Raw genomic sequence first — 22,371 nt, 5'->3', positions numbered from 1 at the left:
ATTGTGGGAAATCTGTACTAGTAGTACATGACACTTGGACAGGGTTGGGGATAGACCGGTATGGTGCAAAGATGAATTTCCTGATAACAAGTGCTAGAACCATCAGTGATGGAATGGACGAGAGGAAAGACAGCTTCATAACAGTCGTTGCATGTGTGTCACGGTGAAGGTTTCGCTTTGGTGTTTTTTTCAGAAGGGGATTGGGAGGATGTGTCGGCGAAATAGAATATCTGGGTTTCAGAGTGTTAGTTTGCAGTGGGGAAAATTGAGAGAATCTAAGGATCAATAGCAATGAGAAAGGCGAACAAACGACAGAACACTGAAACACAACTGAATGAAATGCAAGACTTACCCGTCCAGAATACTTAGTGCATGCAACCCTTCTACAAAGCCTACAATGATGACATCTTCTCCACATCCCTTCACCACCACTAGCTTTTCCTTCTCCTCCACCACTCCCACCTTCCTGTGCACTTCCTTTGTGGCCCTCACCCAATCCTTTTTTGCCTGTGCCCTTTCCCTTTTGATTTTGACTTGCACTCCTCCCCCACTCAAATGAGGAAAACGATGGCAAAGAGACAGTCACAGACATCAATAGAGGCACTGTAAACCTTACAAACTCAAACGGGCATGCAAACCACATACACATCTGTCTTTGCATCTGGGACCCAGATTGGGGGTGGGAAGGGCAAGGGTATGTGTTGAGGTCAGGCAGAGGGAGGGAACCCTTCTATGCGATTTGGAGCTACACATATTACAGTGACCTATCTCTGTATAATATGAGGGAACAGATGTGCATAATATCCCATAAGATATGGGCCAGTGGACCATGGGTGTCATATCCCGCATTCCGGACCAACATCTGATGACATTCCCACGCCTCATCCGGACTTCCGGACCTCCTGTCCATGTCTCCAGACCCAATCCTCTATCTGTCCAGATCCCTGTACTCCTGCATCTGATATCCGGACACCAGATCTGATATCCACATCTCCGGATCTCCGGATCCGACCTATCTGTCATGTCCAAACTCAAACCTTAAATCAGTGCCCATCCCCTTATGGTAATCACCTGTCTCTGGACTTCTGAACATCCGGATCCGACCCACATCTATCTTCCGTGCCTTATCCCTTTGTACATTCCTTCTTGAGTTAGACTTACTCATTTTCCATACCTCATTTCATTTCGAGCTTTATTTTCCTATGTCCTCATCTCCGTCTTCATTTACTATTTTCCGATAGACTAGTGTTTGACTTTTCTATACCCTCCGTCCACAGCCTCACATAGCTTCAGACTGCGCTGACTGATTCTCCGTTATGTCCTTTATAGTATATAAACCCTGTAAAGTCTCTATACTTCCTCAGTCTGAATATTACACATATTAGTCCTCGCACTAGCCTTCACCCTAAGTCCTCGTAACAGTTCTAGTCCTCTGACTTAGTAATTATCCATCTCAGGCCTAGGGAGGAATTCCCTAGGCTGGAGCTCTGATTTTCCACTCCTCTGCTCCTCCACTCCTCCGATCCTCCGCTCCTCCGATCCTCCGCTCCTCTGATCCTCTGATCCTCTGATCCTCCGGAACTTTCCCGCAGTCCTCCGGACCTATTCTGCTTCGGACTTTGTTTCCCACGCTCCTCCAGAAGTCCTTCGGACTTCACTGGACTTTCTCCGGACTTCATTCTGAAGTTAAGGGCACATACTCGGGTAAGGGGTGCAGCACACAAGCTGAAGCCAAGCCCCTTGGAATCAGTCCTACCCTTTGTGCACAGTCTTAACAATGGGCCCATGATAAAAATATCCTCGACTATGACGGATGGGCCAGGAGGGAAATTATTCCCGATGGAGGCGGGTGGGCCCATGCAGGGAATATATAGAGTAGATGAGTGGGCCGATGTACATGAATATTCGGTAGACGGGTGGGCCAAGGTAGTTGGATATTATGCAGATGGGTGTATTAAGGTAGATGTGTATGAGATAGATGGGTAGGTACTTGTTATCACATTCACGGGTGGGCCCAGACGCATATTAAATTAGATGGGTGGGCCGAGGGTATTATAAAATATTGTATTAGACGGGTGGGCCGAGAGTGTTTTATAGAATATTTCATTAGACGGGTGGGCCGAGGGTGTTGTATGGGATATTGTATTAGACAGGTGGGCCAAGGGTGGTATAAAATATAGATGGGTGGGCCCATGTGTATCATAATTGTAGACATGACAGAGCTGAGGTAGTTGTACATCAACCAAATCAGAGGAGGTAATAAATCAAAGTTACCGAGTTCCTGGAGCAGCAGGTGATCTCTTGACATGGCCTTTGATGGTGCACAGGTTGTCTTGCAGAATGTGGAATCCGGGGTGTGAGGCTAGTGTTGCCTTATGAGACACCCACTTCCGACCACCAAAATTCTCCGAGTTCTGAGTTCCGGGACCCAGGACTCAACACATAATTTAGTTAATACTTTCCGTGTTAAATGGCCAACTGAAGTTGAGATGTTTCTGAAGAGAGCAGCAGGTGCTCTCTTGACATGGCCTTTGATGGCGCATAGGTTGTCTTGCAGAATGTGGAATCCGGGGTGCGAGGCTTGTGTTGCCCTATGAGAAGCCAAGTTCCGACCACCAAAATTTGAGTCAACTGTACCGAGTTCCGAGTTCCAGGACCCGGGAGTCAACAAATGAATATCTGATATCCAGCACACTTCCAATCAGGTAGTATTGCATTGAGCAATGGATGATAATACATCTTTGACAGCCAAAATTATCCAAGGCTCCCTTATCTGATCCTCACTATCTCCACCCCCTTTAACACCAAAGTCTGGACATCCAGCATTCAGTGTCTGATTTCCCAAGATCAACATCCAGCATGAACGTTTCTTACCCTTCCACTTCTGATAGCATAAACATCTGGCACACTTGGGCCCTGACTGTCACTTATGAAGCAGGGGAATATACCGAACAGAAATTCAAGTCAGAGAAGACTGGAGGAGACCCAGTCATACCTTCTCCTAACCTAGACACTGATCTGGTGATGGTGTGCGATTGCTTGGCTGATGTACTCATAAAGGCATATAAAAATCCCAGTGGGTCTTCCTGCAGATTCAGAAAATTCATTTTATCATTCAAATTCCTGCATGACAGTTCAGATGCAGATGGATATTGCAAGATATAGCAAATTGATCTCCCTGAAGGACACCGGGCATAATGAACAGAGAGAGGCGAAGTTGCTTGAGAGGTGTCCTCCTGGCCATGAAGGCAAAAAGTTGGTTGACGAACCTGCCACAATTTTTGATGCATCCGGTGCCATCATCGCATGCTACCTCCCAGACGCCCTGACCAACACCACCCAGGTGTGTAATATACATTGTTACTCAATGGATATTGAATGTCAAATGGAACCTACAGAAGGAAATCAGGGAGGCCACCGATTTGCTCGCTCCAAGCCTCGAAAAAGTGTAAGGGCTGATGGCAATTGGCAAACTAATCAAAAGTGGTTCAAACGGGGCTTGGACAATGTTAGCACAACTCCTGGATGCATCAATTTATCTCCGGCATGGTTTCAACAGGGACACGAGGTAGGATCTGATGAGATGGTGATTCCGGCAGTCATACTCACCAATCCCAAAGAATGGGTCCAATCCGGAGGTATCTGCATCATTGAAGGGACCTTCCTGCGAGAATATCCTCAAAGCCATTACAAGGCCAGCAGCCATCGCGTCCGCAGCATGATAATTGGAACTCGGGACTTGACATATGGGAGTCCCGAGTGCCGGGGTACTGAGTCCCAAAACCCGGAACTTGGCACTCGATATTTGAGACTGGGAGAAGATGTATAAATATGCTTGAATTAACATTGTGATTGCCGTACACATTTGACAGAACCCTGAACCCCGACATTGTGGACTCCCCGGGTTTCATGGTTCAGGACTTGTGACTCGGAATTGGATACTTTGTTCTGAATACCGAGACCCGGAAGCCCGGGTCCCGAGTCCCGAATTTTGGGGTTTGGGGTTCAGCGACCCAGAGCTCAGCAACCGTGTCGGGTGTCAGGGTATCCGGAACATTGGGAATCGCATGTGTCAGTGTTTCGTGTTTCATGGTTCGTGTTCCATGATTCGGGAATTGGGCGTCAGGGACTCGGTATTCAGAACAGTGTCGAGTCCCGAACCCCGAACCCTGAGTCATGAGTCCTGAACCACGAGCTCCAAGTCCCGAGTCCCGAACATGTTCCTGTTCCTGTTCCATGATTCGGGAATCGGGAATCGGGCATCAGGGACTCGGTATTCAGAACAGTGTCAAGTCCCGAACCCTGAGTCATGAGTCCCGAACCTCAAATCCCGACGTTCGGGACTTGGGACTCGGAGCTCGGGGTTTGGGACTCATGACTCGGGGTTCAGGGTTCGGGACTCGACACTGTTCTGAATACCGAGTCCCTGACGCCCGATTCCCAAATCATGGAACAGGAACACGAACATGTTTGGGACTCGGAGCTCAGGGTTCGGGACTCATGACTCAGGGTTTGGGGTTCGGGACTCGGAGCTCGGGACTCAACACTGTTCTGAATACTGAGTCCCTGACGCCCGATTCCTGAATCACAGAACACGAATAGATATTTGGAAGTTGGTATGTGATTTTCAGTACTCATTACATCATGTATGGAACATGAATTTCAAAATTCTGAACTCAGTGACTAGGGCTACTCTCCTCTGCCTATCTTCGATCTGTCTAGGATGGTGGCATACATCTGCATCTCTGCCATCATATCACGGATGCCCTCCTGTTGCTCCTCTGGCAATATCAGGAGGTGTTCTCTAATCCACCTCAGTCCCATCAGTGCTGGAAGTGAGGTTTGATCCACCTGCTCTGGAAGAGTGAGACCATCATTCTCAACACCACCCTAGAACAGATTAGTCATGAATCATGGAAATGGAATAAAATTCTTACTAGCCAATGCTGGTAGTGAAAGATACAGCAAGTCATTACCTGATCCAATTGTCATGGTTCATTCGGGATTGCAGTTTGTCTCATCCACCATGGAGTATCATAGTTGTATACAATCCAGGATGGATCTCCCGGATCTGCGACATCATGAAACTCACATAGGTGGGATGAAAGGATGTGGTCCGGAACCATGTTCCAGGTGTGTCCAGGAAACAACTGAAGAATATGAGTGAAGAATATGAGTGACTGGGCTGGGAACAACTGAAATGATGTTCCTTTGTATGATAAGGATCAGCTCAAAATAGGCCGGAGTTTTGAGCTAGTGTGGATACTTGCTATTTCTACTTATAAGGAGCCCATACTTTCAAAACATCGAAATTTAATAATCAAACACCTGGAGTAGATTTAAAATATATTCACTATCATATACCTAAATTTACAAAACAATCCAACAAGAATTGAGTGCTGAGGAAATGAAATAGATAAGAAATTGAGTGTGGGAAAGTTCAAAGACCCAAAACATCGAAAATGATCAGTTGGACAGTAGCAGGACTTTAATGCTAGGTCAACTCAGATATACACCACATTACTTCCACAAACCTCTAATCTCAGGGCAGTATGTAGTATAGGTTGCTTTAGTAGTCTACCATATATCCTACATATTTTGAATGATATATTTGACCTGTACCATATATAAATGTGACTTTGTGTAAAAATATGTCAATTGTCACTTTTCACAGATATGTCATTTTACTTGTCATTCAGTCAGTCCTTCGTGGATCTTTCTAAAACTTCAAATACATCATCTGGGACATATATAAGAGGTATAACAGGTATATGATCACTTATCACAAGCTTCATTACTATGTAGGCTTCTTATCAGTAGAAATACCCCCTGTACATCAGATATCAAATTTGCGCCCTATGTAGGGCTGATCCTTGGCACAGAATATATGTGTGAATGTACTACTTGTAATATATGAGCAGGGCTGGTTATTTATGCAAGAGTAAGATGCTGAAAAACATCAGAAATGTCAAAAGTGAGATTTTCTATGTTTTTGTTCTTGTACTGATATATCAGTCCTATAATAATGGATATCTATGCACTACAGTAATCCATGTACCAGACTTCCCTTATAATTGTAGTAAATGATACATTAATTCCACAGGGACAGGTGCAGCAAGACCATCACTGCCGTCAAGGCACCTACACCTGCATCAGCTCATATGTCACTTGAATTTTCTATGACCATTTGACCTCATTTTCCACTTGTAGGAGTTCCATCATCAACCTCCGGAGTTTCTCATTCGGCACTTGATGTGCCCATGGCAATGGCTATTCAGTATGGTGCAGCTCGAATCACAATTCTTGAGGCTCGTGTGGCGGAGCAGGATGGTAAGATTGACACCCTGCAATGCCTCCATGAAGGTCTTCAACGAGAAATCATCCTCCGGCACCCATCATTTCCACTTCCGGACCCCCCTGCCAATGCAACATCCTTGTTGCTTCATCAACCAGTCCCCCCTTCCATGTCACCCCCCGAATCAGCACTTCCTCCTCTCATTGATCTGTCGATGGCAGGGATGGAGCTCACCCTCCCAAAACTCGAGGATCCTCCTGCCATCGAGGGTCTCATGTTTGAGCATAGCCAAGTTGAACCCAAGGGTCCACAGATGTCCATAGAATAAAAAAGACCATGTAAGGAAGTGGTGCTGCCACTGTTCATTTGCATCAAGTTGGCAAAACATTATTTTTTGACCCAGATACAAACTCAGTTTTCTACCACAAATCACCGGGTCTCAAAATCCGAACACCCGAAACATGAAGCTCAGGATTCAAGACTCGAAACTAGCAAAAATGTGTGAAATTTCTATTTCCTTGGACATTTCACTGATTTCTGAGTTCCGAGTTCCGAGTGCTGAGTGCTGAGTGCTGAGTGCTGAAGCTTGAAACTTGAAATCGGTGGAAAATGAAATCTCGCAACAATGTACACATGAACATGTTTCATTTCCATAAACAATTCCCTGAGTGTCATGTACCAAGCCCCGAAACCCAAAGCCTGAAGCCCAGACTGTGTTGTCAGGTTCGTACAAGACACTCGGTGAATTGTCAAAGGAAATGAAACATTTTCATGTGTACATTGTTGCGAGATTTCATTTTCCACTGATTTCAAGTTTCAAGCTTCGGCACTAACCCGGAACTTGGGACTCGATTTTTGAGATGAAAGACATTGTTCAAACATGTTTGAATCAACCTTTCATATATCCATAAACATTTTACCAACTCCTGAACCCCGAAATTGTGGACTGCCGGGTCTCGGGGGTTGGGGGTCGGCACTCGGGACTTGGGAAATTTGGGGAGATCAATAAAATTTGATCTACAATAAATTTGATTTACAAACAAATTGATTTACAAACTTTTGAAAGATATGTCGTCTCACATATCGAGTCCCGAGTTCCGGGACCCCCGAACCCCGAGACCCGGCAGTCCACAATTTCGGGGTTTGGGGGTGGTAAAATGTCTATGGATATACAAAAGGTTGATTCAAACATGTTTGAAAGATGTCTTACCCAGAACTCGGGACTCGATTTTTGAGATGAAAGACATCTTTCAAACATGTTTGAATCAACCTTTCATATATCCATAAACATTTTACCAACCCCGAAATTGTGGACTGCCGGGTCCCGGGTTTCGGGGGTCCTGGAACTCGGGACTCGATATGTGAGACAACAGATATCTTTCAAAAGTTTGTAAATCAATTTGTTTGTAAATCAAATTTATTGTAGATCAAATTTTATTGATCTCCCCAAATTTCCCAAGTCCTGAGTGCTGATCCCCGACCCCCGAGACCCGGCAGTCCACAATTTCAAGGTTTGGGAGTTGGTAAAATCTCAGGGTTCAGGGTTCGGCACTGTGAAAATTTGACATTTATATTTTTGCGAGTGTTGTGCTTCTGGTGTCCGTGTGTAGAAATAGGATATGTTGCACACCAGGGTTCAGGTGTGGGGTTTTCCCACTTCAGTACTTGCTTATTGGTCAATGCCACACACGATCGATTCATGTTTTCATGCTTACGGGTTTAGATTTCGGTGGTCGATGGTAGGTATATGCACTCATAGTGTGCATGTATCCTACGTGTTTGATTTGCTGGTGGCTACATCAGCTGTATGTCTTGATGAAACATATCTAGGCTCACCCATATATGTACCCATCTATGTACAATTCCCCCACGTCAGCCCACCCATCTATGTAATATCCCCCACGTTGGCCCACCTGTCTATGTAATACATCCTACGTCAGCCCACCCGTCTATATAATTATACCCCACCTTGGCCCACCTGTCTATGTAATAAATATTTTATCGCACCCTCGGCCCACCCGTCTATTTGATATCCCTTACATCGGCCCACCCCTATATGTAATACTCCCCACGTCGGCCCACCTGTATATGTAATACGCCCCACGTCAGCCCACCCGTCTATGTAATATTCCCCTACCTCGGCCCACCCGTATATGTAATTCACCCCCATCGGCCCACCCGTCTATATAACAATATTTGCCTTACATCTCTCTTCAGCCCAGCTGTCTATAATATCCTACTCTACATATTACCCAGATGGGCCCACCCATCTCCATGAATGATCATATTCCCCTGGCCCATCCGTCAACATCAAGGATATATATATCATTGGCATACATGGGCCCACCTGTCTCCATCAGAAATAATATGTCACCCGGCCCATCCATCATCATCGAGGATATACACAACATGGGCCCATGGTCCGCTGGCCCGTCTGATATGGGATATTATGTAGGTCAGGTGGCCTGTATAATACGGAATTTGTCACTGAAGGGGCTCCTGGGCCCTTGTTTGTACCAGGCAATGTCCCAGTCCAATGTCACCCCCTCGACACAGTGCTACAACACTAATCAATGGGAAGACGAGACACAGTTCATATGTAAATTTATACATCGATGTAAATGGGAACCTCTCTGCCTTGTTGGTCGGGTTCATAAGCGGGATTGTGGTCTTTGATGCTCATCATCAAATAATCGAGCAATGTAATTTTGAGCTTCAGCTACAGGAAACATCAGCATATAATCCTCACAAAATCAGCCACCTACAGCATCGAGCCTATCACTGACGCACTGTGGCCAATGATGAGACACCCAAAGTCTTCAAGAAATAGAAAACACCTACATATAATGGATAAAGCACAGGTCATGGGGGTATCACCAGGTATCCCGTGAAGTGGAACACTTCGCTTCCACCAATTATAACTCCCTGAAAGGACAGTTAGCAATGTTGTTGTTGAGGCAAAGAAAACACATACAGTGAGAGGCAAAAATGTTGGATGGGTCTCACCAAAAAAATAACAGGTAATGTTCTGAGGTTCCATAATGTTAAGATGTAGTGAATTCAATAGATACAAACGCCTGCCTTTAAATATGATTAAATACCTCAGGTCCCAGTTGCCTTTGCTTGTGATTGTTCAAATGAACTACTAATCCAGTGGAATTAGGTATTTGGACACAAAGTAGTGAAAGGGTGAATATGTATAAGAATAGCAGTATGGTGCTAATGTGAAAGAGCGGAATAGCGGTGATATAGTAGCATTTGCACCAAAAGTATACACATGCACTGTAGCAGTGACAAGTCCATTGAAAGCCACCGAACAGCCTATCATGACTTATACTTTACGTACTGGCTACATTGAGTGCTACTCCATGATATAGTTCTCATAATCTAGGTCAAGTTTGCTATCATACATCTCATCTAATTGTTCTAACAATGATTTGTTGCTAGAACTGGGTGACTCTTCAAAATCCAGTCCGTCTTCGGTACCATCATCTTTGTATTCATATTCATCTCTTTCCACATCGTCTGTGGGATCTGCAACATCATCAGTCAAGGATGAATGTAATGGTGTGCCTTCTCGTTGAAGCCCAGCTTGCGTGGTGCGATAGTGAGAGTACACATGCCTGACACCAAGCCCAAAGTGAAAGCGCATAAGCATGTCACGATCCACAAACCTGACATAATGAACTGAATACTACTGACTTCTGATATGATATGACTGACTCACCGGTTGATATAGTACTCACACCAATCATCCTTGTCCCCCGCACATGCCGATACACCCAATCCATCCTCATGTCTCTTACCGCTTCTGAAACGAGGTATGATGTGACAGGAATGAAGGACATCTGCAGGATCAAGGAAGTCGAATGAGTGTTCGTCCGCCAGGGGGGGGAAGTTAACTCGATCTAGAGTCGAGGTTGACCAGTCAGAACATTGATCCAAGGACTTGTACAAACGGATCCATAAGAACTCCATCCTGATTGGAGTATAGTCAACCATTCCATGTCCGGTAATGATCACATTAACGTGATATACACCCAATACCCTACCGTAGATATATCTATGACCTTGGCATCCCATGTCATTGTTGGAACGGAGAACTATAACATTATAATGTGGAGTCCTTGCATTGATGACATCTTGGGCCCTATGAACATCATAGGTCGTGTAGTTGAACCTGGCAATGTGATGCTCATACATCCGATCATCCTTGATAATGATTGTTTTGATATTGTGTTCATTTCTCAACCTTAGAGAATCTTCTGATGTGTTGAGTTGATGCAATAGATGGTGCTTCAGTTTCAGAATGAAGTTCTGCATAGGCATGTTAGAAGCCATTCGACAAAGTAATACTGCACTAACTGCTATGGCTGGATCGCCTTGATGACTGAGCAAGTATGATCCTATGTGCACAACATGCTTTTGTGTCAATTCAATAAGATGATGAGGTAGAGGGCTTCATGCTATCTCGGACATTTCGACGTGAGGGCGAAGACAACATTGTGGCTGATACGACGGATGCGAGCCTGACGGCATTCGATCCGAGTCAGCCATTTTACAAAGGATTGGCAATTGGTCCTACTATATCTGGCCTTCAGAGAACGATGTTCGAGTTCACCCTGTAGAGACCAACTGAGTAAAGTTCACAATGGAATGTTGTAGGATAAACCAGTTCAGTGCTGTAAGAATCAGAAGTACCATACTGGCGAATCATGGAAACATAGTCTCCCAATGCGTGGAACTTGTATGTCTGGAAATTGAACACTTTGCATCGCTTCACACTCTGATTTAAATTTAGGGAGTCATTAGATTCCCCTTGCTCTGTGAGACCAGCACACTGTTTGCCTTAATGTGTTGTCTTCTGTTTTATTGCCTGCTTTGCATGGTGTTGAGCACGACACTCAACTTCCTGATGTAGTTCGTGGGTTATGTATCCAGCGCACACAGTAGCCTTGAATTGACAAAACTGCTGGCCGAGCACTGAGGTCACTTGGTCCATGACCTTGAGGGTCAAATCAGAATGCATGTGGAGCTTAGCAAGCCCATGCCAATGTGCCATAGTAAACAATAACTGAAGCACAATACGATTATGCAGCTCAGGAAGAAGGCCATCAAAGACAGGGATGGATGGAGCACTGTAGAATGTGTTAGTAACCATCTAACTTATTGGTGAAGTTGTACCTGAAGTAGATCTTCAAAGTTTCGAGCAGCCATACATTTCATCTTAGAAGAATTGGCTGAAAACTTTCGGATGGTGGCTGCACCAAATGTCAGAGTCTGCCTGTACCTGAGGATAGGAGTCAGATGAATCAAGCGAACAACTTGTTCTGATACACCATACCTCTGATCCAATCGATGGATAAGATTCGGGTCATGTGCTGAAATGATACACAACAGATGAATAAATAACATCTTCCATACGCCGAGCTCAAACTTGTGTAATAGATCTACTACAAGGGCTTGAAAGAGATTTACACCCAAGTGACCGAGGCAGTCTGAGAATGCATTCTAAGGATGCAGTTAGCCTTGTCAATAATTCAAATTGAAGTCTTACAGAGGTGGGCACCCACGACTGTGGCTTCAGAATGTGTTCCACTGCTGCGCTGCCGACCATGAAGTTCTGCTCATAAATGAGTGAGCGTGCAGTGCTCACCATCACTCCTCTCTTCTTATCATTGCGTTGTAGGAATACAACACAGAGTGGGGCTATACAAAGATGGCTCCAAACTGATATCTTTATGTTGTGGTCTTGCACTGCCTAGTCTGCTATACTTTGTGGGACAAGTGCGTTCGACCCAGGGGTCTGCAGTCTGGGAAGGTGTGCGCAATAATAACAAATGACTGATATGGGCGGTGAAGGAACGATGATATTCACAATGTCAACTAAGAACTACAAAATATCGGGTTTGACCCCTAAGCGTTGGAGAACAGCTCTCCTCTACTTGGATGATGATGATGCTATGGGGAGTCCAATATTTATATAGATACGTAGAAGTCCGGAACCCTATAGGCAAAAGTAGTAGTGCAATATTTTCGGGTCTGATGTCCTATGTAATAAGACATGAGGCGCTGCGGACATGTAATAATGTGGTCTACAATGTTAGTGATGTGAAAACAAGTAACTATGCACCTAGTGGGGCCAGCACAATGAGACAGGACATAGGTAGGACGAGTACACGCGAAGTCCGATGGTCCAATGTCCAATGTTTTTGGGTTTGGTGCATATTGAGTCGGATAGGATAGGGAATGATTTGGGTTCTCTACAGTGTGCCAGAGTCTCACGTTGTTGTCTATCTTGAGGGTGACTCATGTTCTGAATCCTATCCTTAGGGATGAGGCAGCGAGGGCACGGACACCCTCCCAGGTTTCGGACCGTCGCTATAAGTACTCTGTTGAAATCAGACTCAATGACATTCAATAATGCAAGGTCACACGTACTTTTCTGGATAGTCTGCAGAGTAAGTGAAGATTCTCAAGTAGAATATACGCTTGATGCCATCACAGCAGCAAATCACAATGCCATGCTTGTATGCCTTGAGGAACTCGTTGTCCAATAAAATTTTCCACTGCTGGTGAAAGAGTTCCTGGTGACAATGTGTTCTGCACTTGCTGCTCATGCTCTTCTCGCCCGCTAAATCTTTGAACAAATCAGGGAGCTGGCAATAGGACGTTGAATATTGAGCACAGCAAATGCTATAGGAAGGCGTACTGTTTCAAAGTAAGCGATGTGATTGCTCAAATTGCATGATGGCTTGCAGTGACGATACTTGGACTCGTTGCCAAAGTACATGTATGTAGGCCACAACTTGGCATCGCCAAATGAAGTGAGTTGGTTAGTGTCAGACCAGAACATAAGGCCAGCCACCACCTGGGGTAGATCGCAGTCTGGTTCTCTCGGTGATGTTTGCAGGTCGCTGTGAGCTTTGTGGACAGCCCACGGACATGTACAAATCCCCATAGATAGAGACTTCAGCATCTAGGTGGGGAGGAGCCCAACGCAGCTTGTATGGCTCGTAATGGAACAACTTGTCATCTCGAGCACTGGAAAGCTTCTCGCGCAGAACAGCTATAATGGAGCGATGATATAAATTCGCTGCATGATAAAGCGCGGGCCTGGCACTTCAGTGGTGCACGAAAATAATACTTTGATAGAAACAGGTGATCTTTTCCATCCAGCGTCTTTGTCCTCCCATTCTTCCTCATCTCCCTTGTCGTAATCATTCAGGCCCAGCTGAGCATTGATCTTCTTCCAATTGGTGGAGCTTATGTCGGTAGCCTTGAAAGTACTGCTACCCAGGATATCCATCAGTTTCTTGTAGTCTCCTTGTGATTTTTGTACCCCCTGATTCCAGTACCAGTCACCTAGCTTGAAGGAAGAGCGATTAGGATATGGAAGATACTGAGAATCGCTGTTTGATGTAACAGGTGAAGGCGGTTCATTGTTAGCTTGATGGCTACCTTGTATAAAGGAGAGGTCTGTGATGGTGACATACTCTTCGGGATTGTGGGATGGCAGTTTGGAGAAGCACTGGCGAACTAGTCCAAAGATATTCAAGGGGGTGCAGAATCCCATGCGCACTGGCAGAGCAGGTTGTTCGTCTGAATTGACAATAGAGGCCAGGAAGCACATCCCTAAATCTCATTGGCAACTGGTGGTTTTGACGTCTCAGTCAATGTTGTGCCAGGCTTATATGGTCTCTGTCATTTTCCCCTCCTTCAAAGTCAGGTGCAACATCTCCTACGTCGGGAAGCGATGAGTTTGACCCAGGTGCTCTCATTTGGTGGATGATACAGAGGATGCAACTACTCCTACAGGCCCAGCCTCATCGTGAGAGGTCTGTGGTCTCTTTCTTCGGGTTACAAGCTCCTTGAAAGAGGACATCGTTGATGAAAGACACTTTTTTGTCTGAGAGAAAGACCGTTGATGATGGCTGAAATAATTCTGTGCTGTAAAAGTGCGCTTGCAAACACATGTGTAACCAGACGCTGACATGAATGCATGAAGCAAGGCTAGGAGACAGATTTGACCTACCAGATTGTACCAGTGTATCAATTGCTAAGTAGCTGGGAAAATCGTGATCGCGCCAAAGTAATGGCTGAATGAGGCAATCACACTAGCTTGAAAGCAGAAGGTCAAAAATGGTGAATAGTGTGGGGCTTACATAGTGGGTATTTATGCTGTTCAAGGCATCTTCCATCTCTACTCCAAATGTCCTCGCTCTCTTCTCCACTGTCTGCATATTCAATGCTTGAGCCACCAGAATTCAAAGCTGACCCTGAAGTTGTCAGTATGCTAGTGCAGATCTTAACTACCCACCATGGCATACACTCTCACTACGATAGTCACATGTAGTAGTCAATAAAAACGCAGCATGGTAATTGGTCTCAGGCGTTAAGTCAAAAAATCTGACGCTGTACATGTCTAATTGTTGGTGATATTTTCAGCCTACTGCAGTCAAAACATGTCTAATGAAACACACACTTTTCAGGTAATCTTTTATTTACATCAGATATGCTCTGCGTCATTGCACTCTTCCCGTTTTTAAGCTTCACCTTCCAAATCCCATTCCAAAAATTCTGGAGAGAGGCCAGGAGAAGGGGCACCCTCAGCAATTTGAGGGATGATTGGCAGGCAAACATCCGAAGGCATGTGGTGCTTGAGGTTATCGGCGCGGTAGTATTCCTCAAGCCATCTATACCTGTATGTCATCATCTTGTCGGAAAGGTATGCAACAGTATCTTCAGTTGTGCTTAATTTTTGCTTGACTTGATCCAGCTCAGATTCTACTTCGCTAATGGATCGGTTGTCCATAACTAGGTGAATTTTTTTTTCAAGTCTTGTCTTGCAAGTTCTAACAATCTTACCTGCAGTCTGTGTTCCTCTATCAACCAATCGATTGTTCGGATGGAATTTCCTGCAGGGTGAGTTTTATGAGTTGCTTTAGAATACATGATCACTCACCTGCAATCAGTGCCGATTTAAGGGTCGTCCACATTACAGTTGCTCATTGCACACACCGAGGGAAATTGGAACCTTAAGGTAAATGAGCTTGTTTTGACCACGTGCTCAGATTGATTGAAGGAAACTTACCTTAGTGTAACCTCATTTGCAACATGGATGGATCATGGTGGACCAGGGGTCCCAAGGCATAGACCAAGAGAAGAGACATAGACAAGAGGCAGTTGGTCCTTCGGCGATAGCCATAGCTTAGTCAGCGACACGCGCACATAGCCAAACTCTGTTCATAGTGTAGCACAACATCACACATCATAGAGTCCTCCCCTCACTGCCTTCGTCCTAGTCCATTGTGGTGAACAGAGCGAATCCGAACCAGCGCGATATTGCATCACGCACATAGCACACAAAAAAAGCACACAAAAGAAAGAAGCATTAGCTTGCGGTCTAGATTTTAGTCATAGAATAGAACATAGAAGCTCCCAATTAGAAACTAACGAACCATTTACAGAAACATACAGTCTTATTACGTCGCAACACACCTCAAAAACAACACCAATTACAAAAAGAGCAGTGTTCATCTTACTCGCATTTACGTTTATATTTGATGCCCAAAGCTAACAAATTGAGACCCAGAACAGCAAATGGACAAGCGGTAACCAACGTTCGTTTAAAAACGAACTGGGAACTCTGGTCAGAAGAGACATCAGCAGCATCATCTCCCCTCGATACACCAGATCCATCAGAACATAACACGCCAAGTTACTACAGCACCTCATCACTAAGCAGCCTCTCAGAAGAAGACGAACAGCAGAGCAATCTAGTCCCTTTCCCGGAACTAGAGGTCCCAGAATTAGACATTCACATACCATCGTTCGAAGCCCAACAATCGCGTCGTCACACGAAAACGGAACAGCTCACGTCCATTTCCACAGCACCGAATTACAATCTAGCAGAATTCTTTGCGCTCGCACAGTTAAAAGCCTTCATGCCTGTAGAGACCCCGCAGATATTTCATGGCGACGGACGAGCATCAGAAAATCCGGCGGACTTCCTGAAATCGTTCAATTGAGCAATGTGTCAGCAGACTATAACGGACAGCACGGACAAACTAGACGCTTTCGGTGACTACCTCGGAACAAGTTCTCAAGCAGAACGATGGTTCAAAGCCTTACAGTCTAAAGACAAAGCAACATGGAACGCATTCGTGATAGCATTCGAGAAACGCTGGCCGCCAGTCCAGATAGCGGAGAAAACGAGAGCAGAGTATGAGAAAGAATTGTTAGAGCATATACTACGAGAAGAAGACGTAGGAAAAAAGAAGACGCTCTACGATAGAGAATGCTGGACGCATGTAGCATGGGCGATGAAGATGCTGCAACTCGCAATGGACGCAGGCATTGAACAGAGCACATCGATGATATGGCAAGTCCGCAGTAAACTGCCAGACATCGTGAAAGATCTACTGAAAGACGAAGAATACACCAAATGGGAGGAGTTCACGAAGGCGGTGACAGAGCTAAAAGGAAGTCAACTTGTAGAGAAACAAGAGCAATACCTCAAGCAATCCCACGAGCTCAAAGCACTACGCGCGGATCTAGCTCGCGTCCAAACATGAGCACCCCAGCAAAACCCAGTCGCAGCGTTGCAAAGTCAATTCAGTAGGATGTCAATGAACCCCACGACACCGCCAACTCTTCCTGCATCGAACAACGCATACAACCGAGTACCAGCTACGGCCAATCGTCAGAACGCACAGCCAACATATAATCGGCAACCAGTCACAACGCAACAACCGTTGGTGATAACGGAGGAGATGAAAACAATGGTCAGGCAGTTAGTTCAAACGATGCCGCATCACCCAGATAGTGCAGCAGGAAAAGCAGCATATACAGCGCAGCTCGCACAATGGAATGCGAGATGGGGAGAGAACACGCGAGTCACACAAGAGACAGGATACCCGCTAAAGCCGGGCACAGCAGCCATCACATCCAGTGAATGCTTTGCGTGTGGGACGCATGGACACAACGGACGGGATTGCCCACTACCGCCAAGTCACGAAGAGAGACTAACGCGCAAAGAAGCAGCATGGAGAGCGATTGTGAGCAAGACATTAGGCGCATACAACAGAGCAACAGCCACACTGATATCACTAGTCATGAGTAATGGCTACGAGGAGACACAGTTAGAAGCGTGGATTGAAGAGATTCCTGAACAGCAGGGAAAAGCGGACGGGTCGACGTAAAGAAGAGCAATATGTCGACCCAAAGTCTCAAACACATTCAAGCTGGAGTCGAAGTCCTCGCATGCGAAGAGGCAACATGCGAGGACAACCTTAGGACCATTAGCCCCAAAGTTTCTGCTGAGCGCGTAGCTAAGGATATCGCATGTACTACCGAACTTCACGATGCAATCGAAACCAATGACTTGTATTCGGTTGGACACCTGGTCGTCACAAGAGCTCAGTTAGAAAACGGAGAGGCAGTTCCGTTCGCTCACCGAATAGAGTTAGAAGGTCCACAAGGAGAAAGAGTCAGAGTACGAGCAATATTCGATGATGGCGCAATGACCAGTGCAATGTGCACGTCGATCTTCGAGAAGATCAAGCACAGATTAGGAAACTGGAGCGCATCAGACAAACGATTAAGGATGGCTAATGGAAATATAGTCAAGGCAGTTGCAAAGTGGACGGGAATGATTAGAATCGAGGAAGTTGGAGTGCGGAGCACATTTGAAGTCTTTGACAGTGGCGGAAGCTGGGGCTTCCTACTAGGAAAACCGACACTTCAAGCATTCACGGCAATTCACGAATATGAAACGGACACGATCGTGATAACCGACAGAATCAAAACGGTCTCAATAGGAAACCAGATAGCGGACCAGCGGATGCTACAGAGAGAAGATGCAGTCAGCCTCACGTTAGACGAGAAGCAACAGAGGACGTTAGAGAATGGAACAAAACCGTCAAACATCCCAATGGGCCAGTGGAAGCCGACAGGATACTGGGCTAGAAGGAAGAGAGAGAGCGCGTCAAAAGAAAGAACAGCAGAGAAGGAGAAAAGCGCATCAAAGGGAGTAACGGCAGTTCGAATACCGAGAGAGCAATCAAGCACTGACATACATAATCTGACAGAGGGAACAACGAGCATCAACATATTGAACGCTGTCATGCATGGTATGTGATTCATACCATGTCAGATATATATAGAGAGTGATAAGGAAGATATGAGAGACTGTCTAGCCCTCTGTCACTGAGTTACCTTTCTATTTTTCCTTTATTTCATTGTCTTGTATTTTATTTCTCACTTTTCAGATTTATTTTACCTTGTATTTTTATGAGCATGTGACCTTCTGTTTATTTCTCATTATTTATTTTTATTTGGCTACTTTCAGCCACAGATTTGTTTGTCAAAGTTTTGTATCTCTATTTATTTCTGACTGTTTATTTTTATTTGGCTTCTTTCAGCCACCAGATTTTATTTGTCAGCACATCATGTGACTGGGGAATATTCTGGTTTGTAACATTATTTAAGCTGACTCAACATGTTTAGTCATGATTGGTCATGCTTTGTAACAACATTCACATGACTCATCATGTTTTGTCATGATTTGTCATGCTTTGTAAATTCTTTGTAAGATTACACTGTATTTGTAATGTACTTAGTAATAAGCTGATTCATCATCTGGTTTGTAAGCCACATTCTTACCAATCCATCTGATAAATCATGCTTAGTAAGGGGGTTCCCAAAAGGTATAAAAGGACCCCATTTTCACCCATAAAATATAACTTCCCATTTTTCATTCTTCTCTCAAACCGTGTGAGAGTACGTAAGAATAAAAGTGCAGGCAACGTGCCTTGAAGTAAGACTAAGACACATTGTTATTCTATTCTAAAGTTATATACTACCTTACAGGGGTTGACTATATAACTTTCGTTATCGTTATTCTACTCTAGGTTATACACTACCTTACAGGGGTTGACTATATAACCATCAAACAGCTCTCATTCTAAGCTTTACGTGTATACATAAGACTCTCTCTTTCAACGGAAAGTGAGACACATATCTAAGGACGACAAAGTTGAAACAGACTTTCATAGGTTGAAACACGACCTACTAGGCTGAAACAAACCTAACGAATTTATCCAGAACACAGAACATTCCACAACACTTCGTATAAGACTACACAAGAAGAGGACAACAAACTAAATCCTCCCAAGAACTCACCACGTTACCTCCCACGAAGTAGAAAAGTCGGAGACCGTGGACTTAAGGACTGGCAAGAAGTCTTCCCTGTGTATAATTGTGTTGTCATTATACACAACTTTTATATAAGACCCTTAAGTAACAAGACAACGCGCAAGAAGGACCAGACGAAGGAGGAGAACAACTGTTAGAAGAACTCCCAGAGTTAGAACCAATGAAGAACGATATGTCAATATACTCAAGACAAACAAACCCATTTAATCCCGCAAGAGTCAAAGAAATTCTCCGACAGATCACATTCGGGAACGATCTGACAGTAGACGAGAAGGAAGAGTGAGAACGGTTTATAGCGGAAAACACAGACAGTTTTGCACTGACGCTAAGAGAAGTAGTCCCTATTCCTGGAGCAGCGCTGAATTTGAACGTACCAGATAACGCAACATTCAACTTACGGATACACCAACGCCCTCTAACGCCAGAGCAAGCGAAATTCTACAACGAGCGAGTAACGGACATGTTGGAAGCAGGTATAGTAGAGCGAGCATCCCCAGAACTGATTCGATGTGTAGCAACCACGGTTATAGCTCAAAGAGCACACGAGACGGGCGGTTTACCATGGGACGAGCTAAAACAACGAATCAATGACCAGCATAGAGCAGCAGGATTACAACCAGCCTATGAGCTACCGCCACGAGAGATACCGAATCCCACCTTAGAAGAAACAAGAGAAAAAGGACCGAAAAAATGGAGGATCTGTCAGAATTTCGCGCAGCTCAACAAGGTAACGGAAGTAGTCCCAATGCCGCAAGGAGATATATTAGCAAAACAACAAAGGTTAAGTGGTCCACGTTACATCTCAATTTTTGACTTCGCAGCAGGGTATTATGCGATAGAAGTGCCAGAGAAATGGCGTCCATATTTAGCGTTCTACATCGAAGGGAGAGGGTACTTTCAATATCGACGAATGCCAATGGGAATTACAGGAGCACCGACAGCGTTCTGCGATACATTAGCAGAAAGGCTACACGATTTCCTAGTGACACACTATATGGAATTGTTCATGGACGACGGAGGATGCGCAACAGGTACGTTTAGAGAAATGATGGACAAGCTAACAGTTTTATTTCAGCGTTTTCGGGAATGTAGATTTTCAATAGCTCCAGGCAAGACAAAGCTTTGCATGTCAGAGACCGAGTTTGCGGGAGGAACAATAGGAAGAGAAGGAGTGAAACCAGATCTAACGAAGCTGACAGCCATCGTAGACTGGCGACAACCAGAAGACGCGCAGAACTTAGCCTCGTTCTTAGGACTGACAGGATTCTACAGAATGTTAATCAATGCATACGCGAAAAGAGAAGGCCCACTAAGAGATTTATTACTTCAAGCACCCATAGACAGTACAATGTCCAAAACAGCGTATCGACGAGCCATGAGCGGCTTCAAGTTAAGTACCATTTGGACGCAGGAACATACTAAAGCATTTTTAGATCTAAAAACGGCGATTACATCAAGACCAGTACTACACGCACCAAGATACGACGGGTTGCACTTCATAGTGACATCAGACGGATGCGTAGAAGGCTTCGCAGCGGTCCTAGCGCAGAGAATCAAGACGCGAACATCGACAGGGAAATGGGTCGAGCGTCTATATCCTCTAGGCTTTGCATCAAAACGGACATCAGCGACAGAAAAGAAGTACAAATCGTACTTACTAGAATTCGCAGCGCTCAAATTCGGGTTGGACAAATTCTCAAGCATCATCTGGGGCTTTCCGGTCGAAATTGAAACAGACTGCAGAGCAATGAGAGACACGCTGCTGAATCCGCATCTGAATGTAGTACATGCAAGATGGAGAGAGGGAATATTAGCGTATCATATAGTGGACATAAGGCACGTACCAGGAAAGCTGAATGTCGTTGCTGATGGTCTTAGCAGAAAATGGGAAAACACCGCTCCAGTAGCGGGAGACGGAAACGAATGGACGGTAAGCGAAGACTGGGAAGCAAGGATAGGACTGATTAATGACATCATGAACGTTACGACGGTGGACGCACAAGTAGACAATCTCCGCACACGATTCGAGAACGAACTGGTATTCAAGGAAGTCGTGGAAGCTATATGTAACCTAGATCAAGCTACGGAAATCAGAGAGAAATGACGAGCAAGGCACAGAGCAGAACAGTACGTTATAGAAGAAGGGAGGCTCTGGAAGCTACGAGGCGGCACAACGACAAGAGCCAGGACGAGAGTAGAATGTGTCTCAAGAGAAGAAGCCAAGGTACTAGCAGCACAAGAGCATGCAGAAGGAGGCCACTGGGGACGAGATGCGATCAAAATCGCCCTGCTGGACCGGATATGCAGCCCCAAGCTAGACGCATCAATCCTAGATGCCATCAAAGACTGGGCGAAATGCAAGAATTTTGGACCAACGCACATAAATTCACTACTCGAGCCAATAACCAGGCAGCACCCATTCGAACTATTAGTTGGGGACTACCTCACTCTCCCGAAAGGGAAAGGAGGATATAATACGCTTGGCGTGTACTTGGACACGTTTTCGCAGCATATCTGGGTGTTTAAATATAAAACATCAGGTAGTGCAAAAACGACGATTGAAGGACTCAAGAACATCTTCAACGCATTCACAGCACCGGAAACATTCATGGCGGACGGAGGCAAGCACTTCAACAACGAGGCAGTGAAAGACTTCTGCGAATCGAAGAAATGCAAAGTGCACATCGTAGCGGCGTACTCCCCGTGGATCAACGGCCTTGTAGAAGGAACAAATAAGCTTTTATTACACGTATTAAAACACTTATGCGCACCAAATTTAGGAGAAGATCAAAGTCAAGGACAAAAGACGCCAGAAAGCGGCTTGACACAATCGTGGCCAGATCATTTAGAGGACGCGG

The 22,371-nt window shown here is 45.1% G+C and overlaps 4 protein-coding genes across 4 annotated transcripts; 2 read left to right on the top strand and 2 right to left on the bottom strand.

Moving 5' to 3' along the window:
- Positions 1-2,859: 2,859 nt before the first annotated feature.
- Positions 2,860-3,722, top strand: HD556DRAFT_1438215 (uncharacterized protein; the record flags this gene model as incomplete). The annotated part of the gene is made up of 5 exons (XM_041305819.1): positions 2,860-3,076; positions 3,135-3,343; positions 3,399-3,448; positions 3,514-3,568; positions 3,621-3,722. The coding sequence occupies 5 exons, from the start codon at positions 2,860-2,862 to the stop codon at positions 3,720-3,722; spliced, it is 633 nt and encodes a 210-aa protein (XP_041165370.1).
- A 2,191-nt stretch (positions 3,723-5,913) lies between these two features.
- On the top strand, positions 5,914-6,623 carry HD556DRAFT_1304345 (uncharacterized protein; the record flags this gene model as incomplete). Its single annotated transcript, XM_041299671.1, has 2 exons — positions 5,914-5,974; positions 6,211-6,623. The coding sequence occupies 2 exons, from the start codon at positions 5,914-5,916 to the stop codon at positions 6,621-6,623; spliced, it is 474 nt and encodes a 157-aa protein (XP_041165369.1).
- A 2,277-nt stretch (positions 6,624-8,900) lies between these two features.
- Positions 8,901-10,624, bottom strand: HD556DRAFT_1438213 (uncharacterized protein; the record flags this gene model as incomplete). Its single annotated transcript, XM_041305818.1, has 4 exons — positions 8,901-9,014; positions 9,061-9,076; positions 9,706-9,969; positions 10,023-10,624. The coding sequence occupies 4 exons, from the start codon at positions 10,622-10,624 to the stop codon at positions 8,901-8,903; spliced, it is 996 nt and encodes a 331-aa protein (XP_041165368.1).
- A 2,740-nt stretch (positions 10,625-13,364) lies between these two features.
- HD556DRAFT_1438212 (uncharacterized protein) lies at positions 13,365-15,110 on the bottom strand (the record flags this gene model as incomplete). The annotated part of the gene is made up of 2 exons (XM_041305817.1): positions 13,365-13,897; positions 14,852-15,110. The coding sequence occupies 2 exons, from the start codon at positions 15,108-15,110 to the stop codon at positions 13,365-13,367; spliced, it is 792 nt and encodes a 263-aa protein (XP_041165367.1).
- Between the last annotated feature and the right edge of the window lie 7,261 nt (positions 15,111-22,371).

This window comes from Suillus plorans (genome assembly GCF_016647745.1).
Source record: "Suillus plorans strain S12 chromosome Unknown HD556scaffold_6, whole genome shotgun sequence".
Taxonomy (NCBI): domain Eukaryota; kingdom Fungi; phylum Basidiomycota; class Agaricomycetes; order Boletales; family Suillaceae; genus Suillus; species Suillus plorans.
The sequence above is the reverse complement of the archived record's forward strand: the minus strand, read 5'-3'. Positions and strand labels throughout refer to the sequence as shown.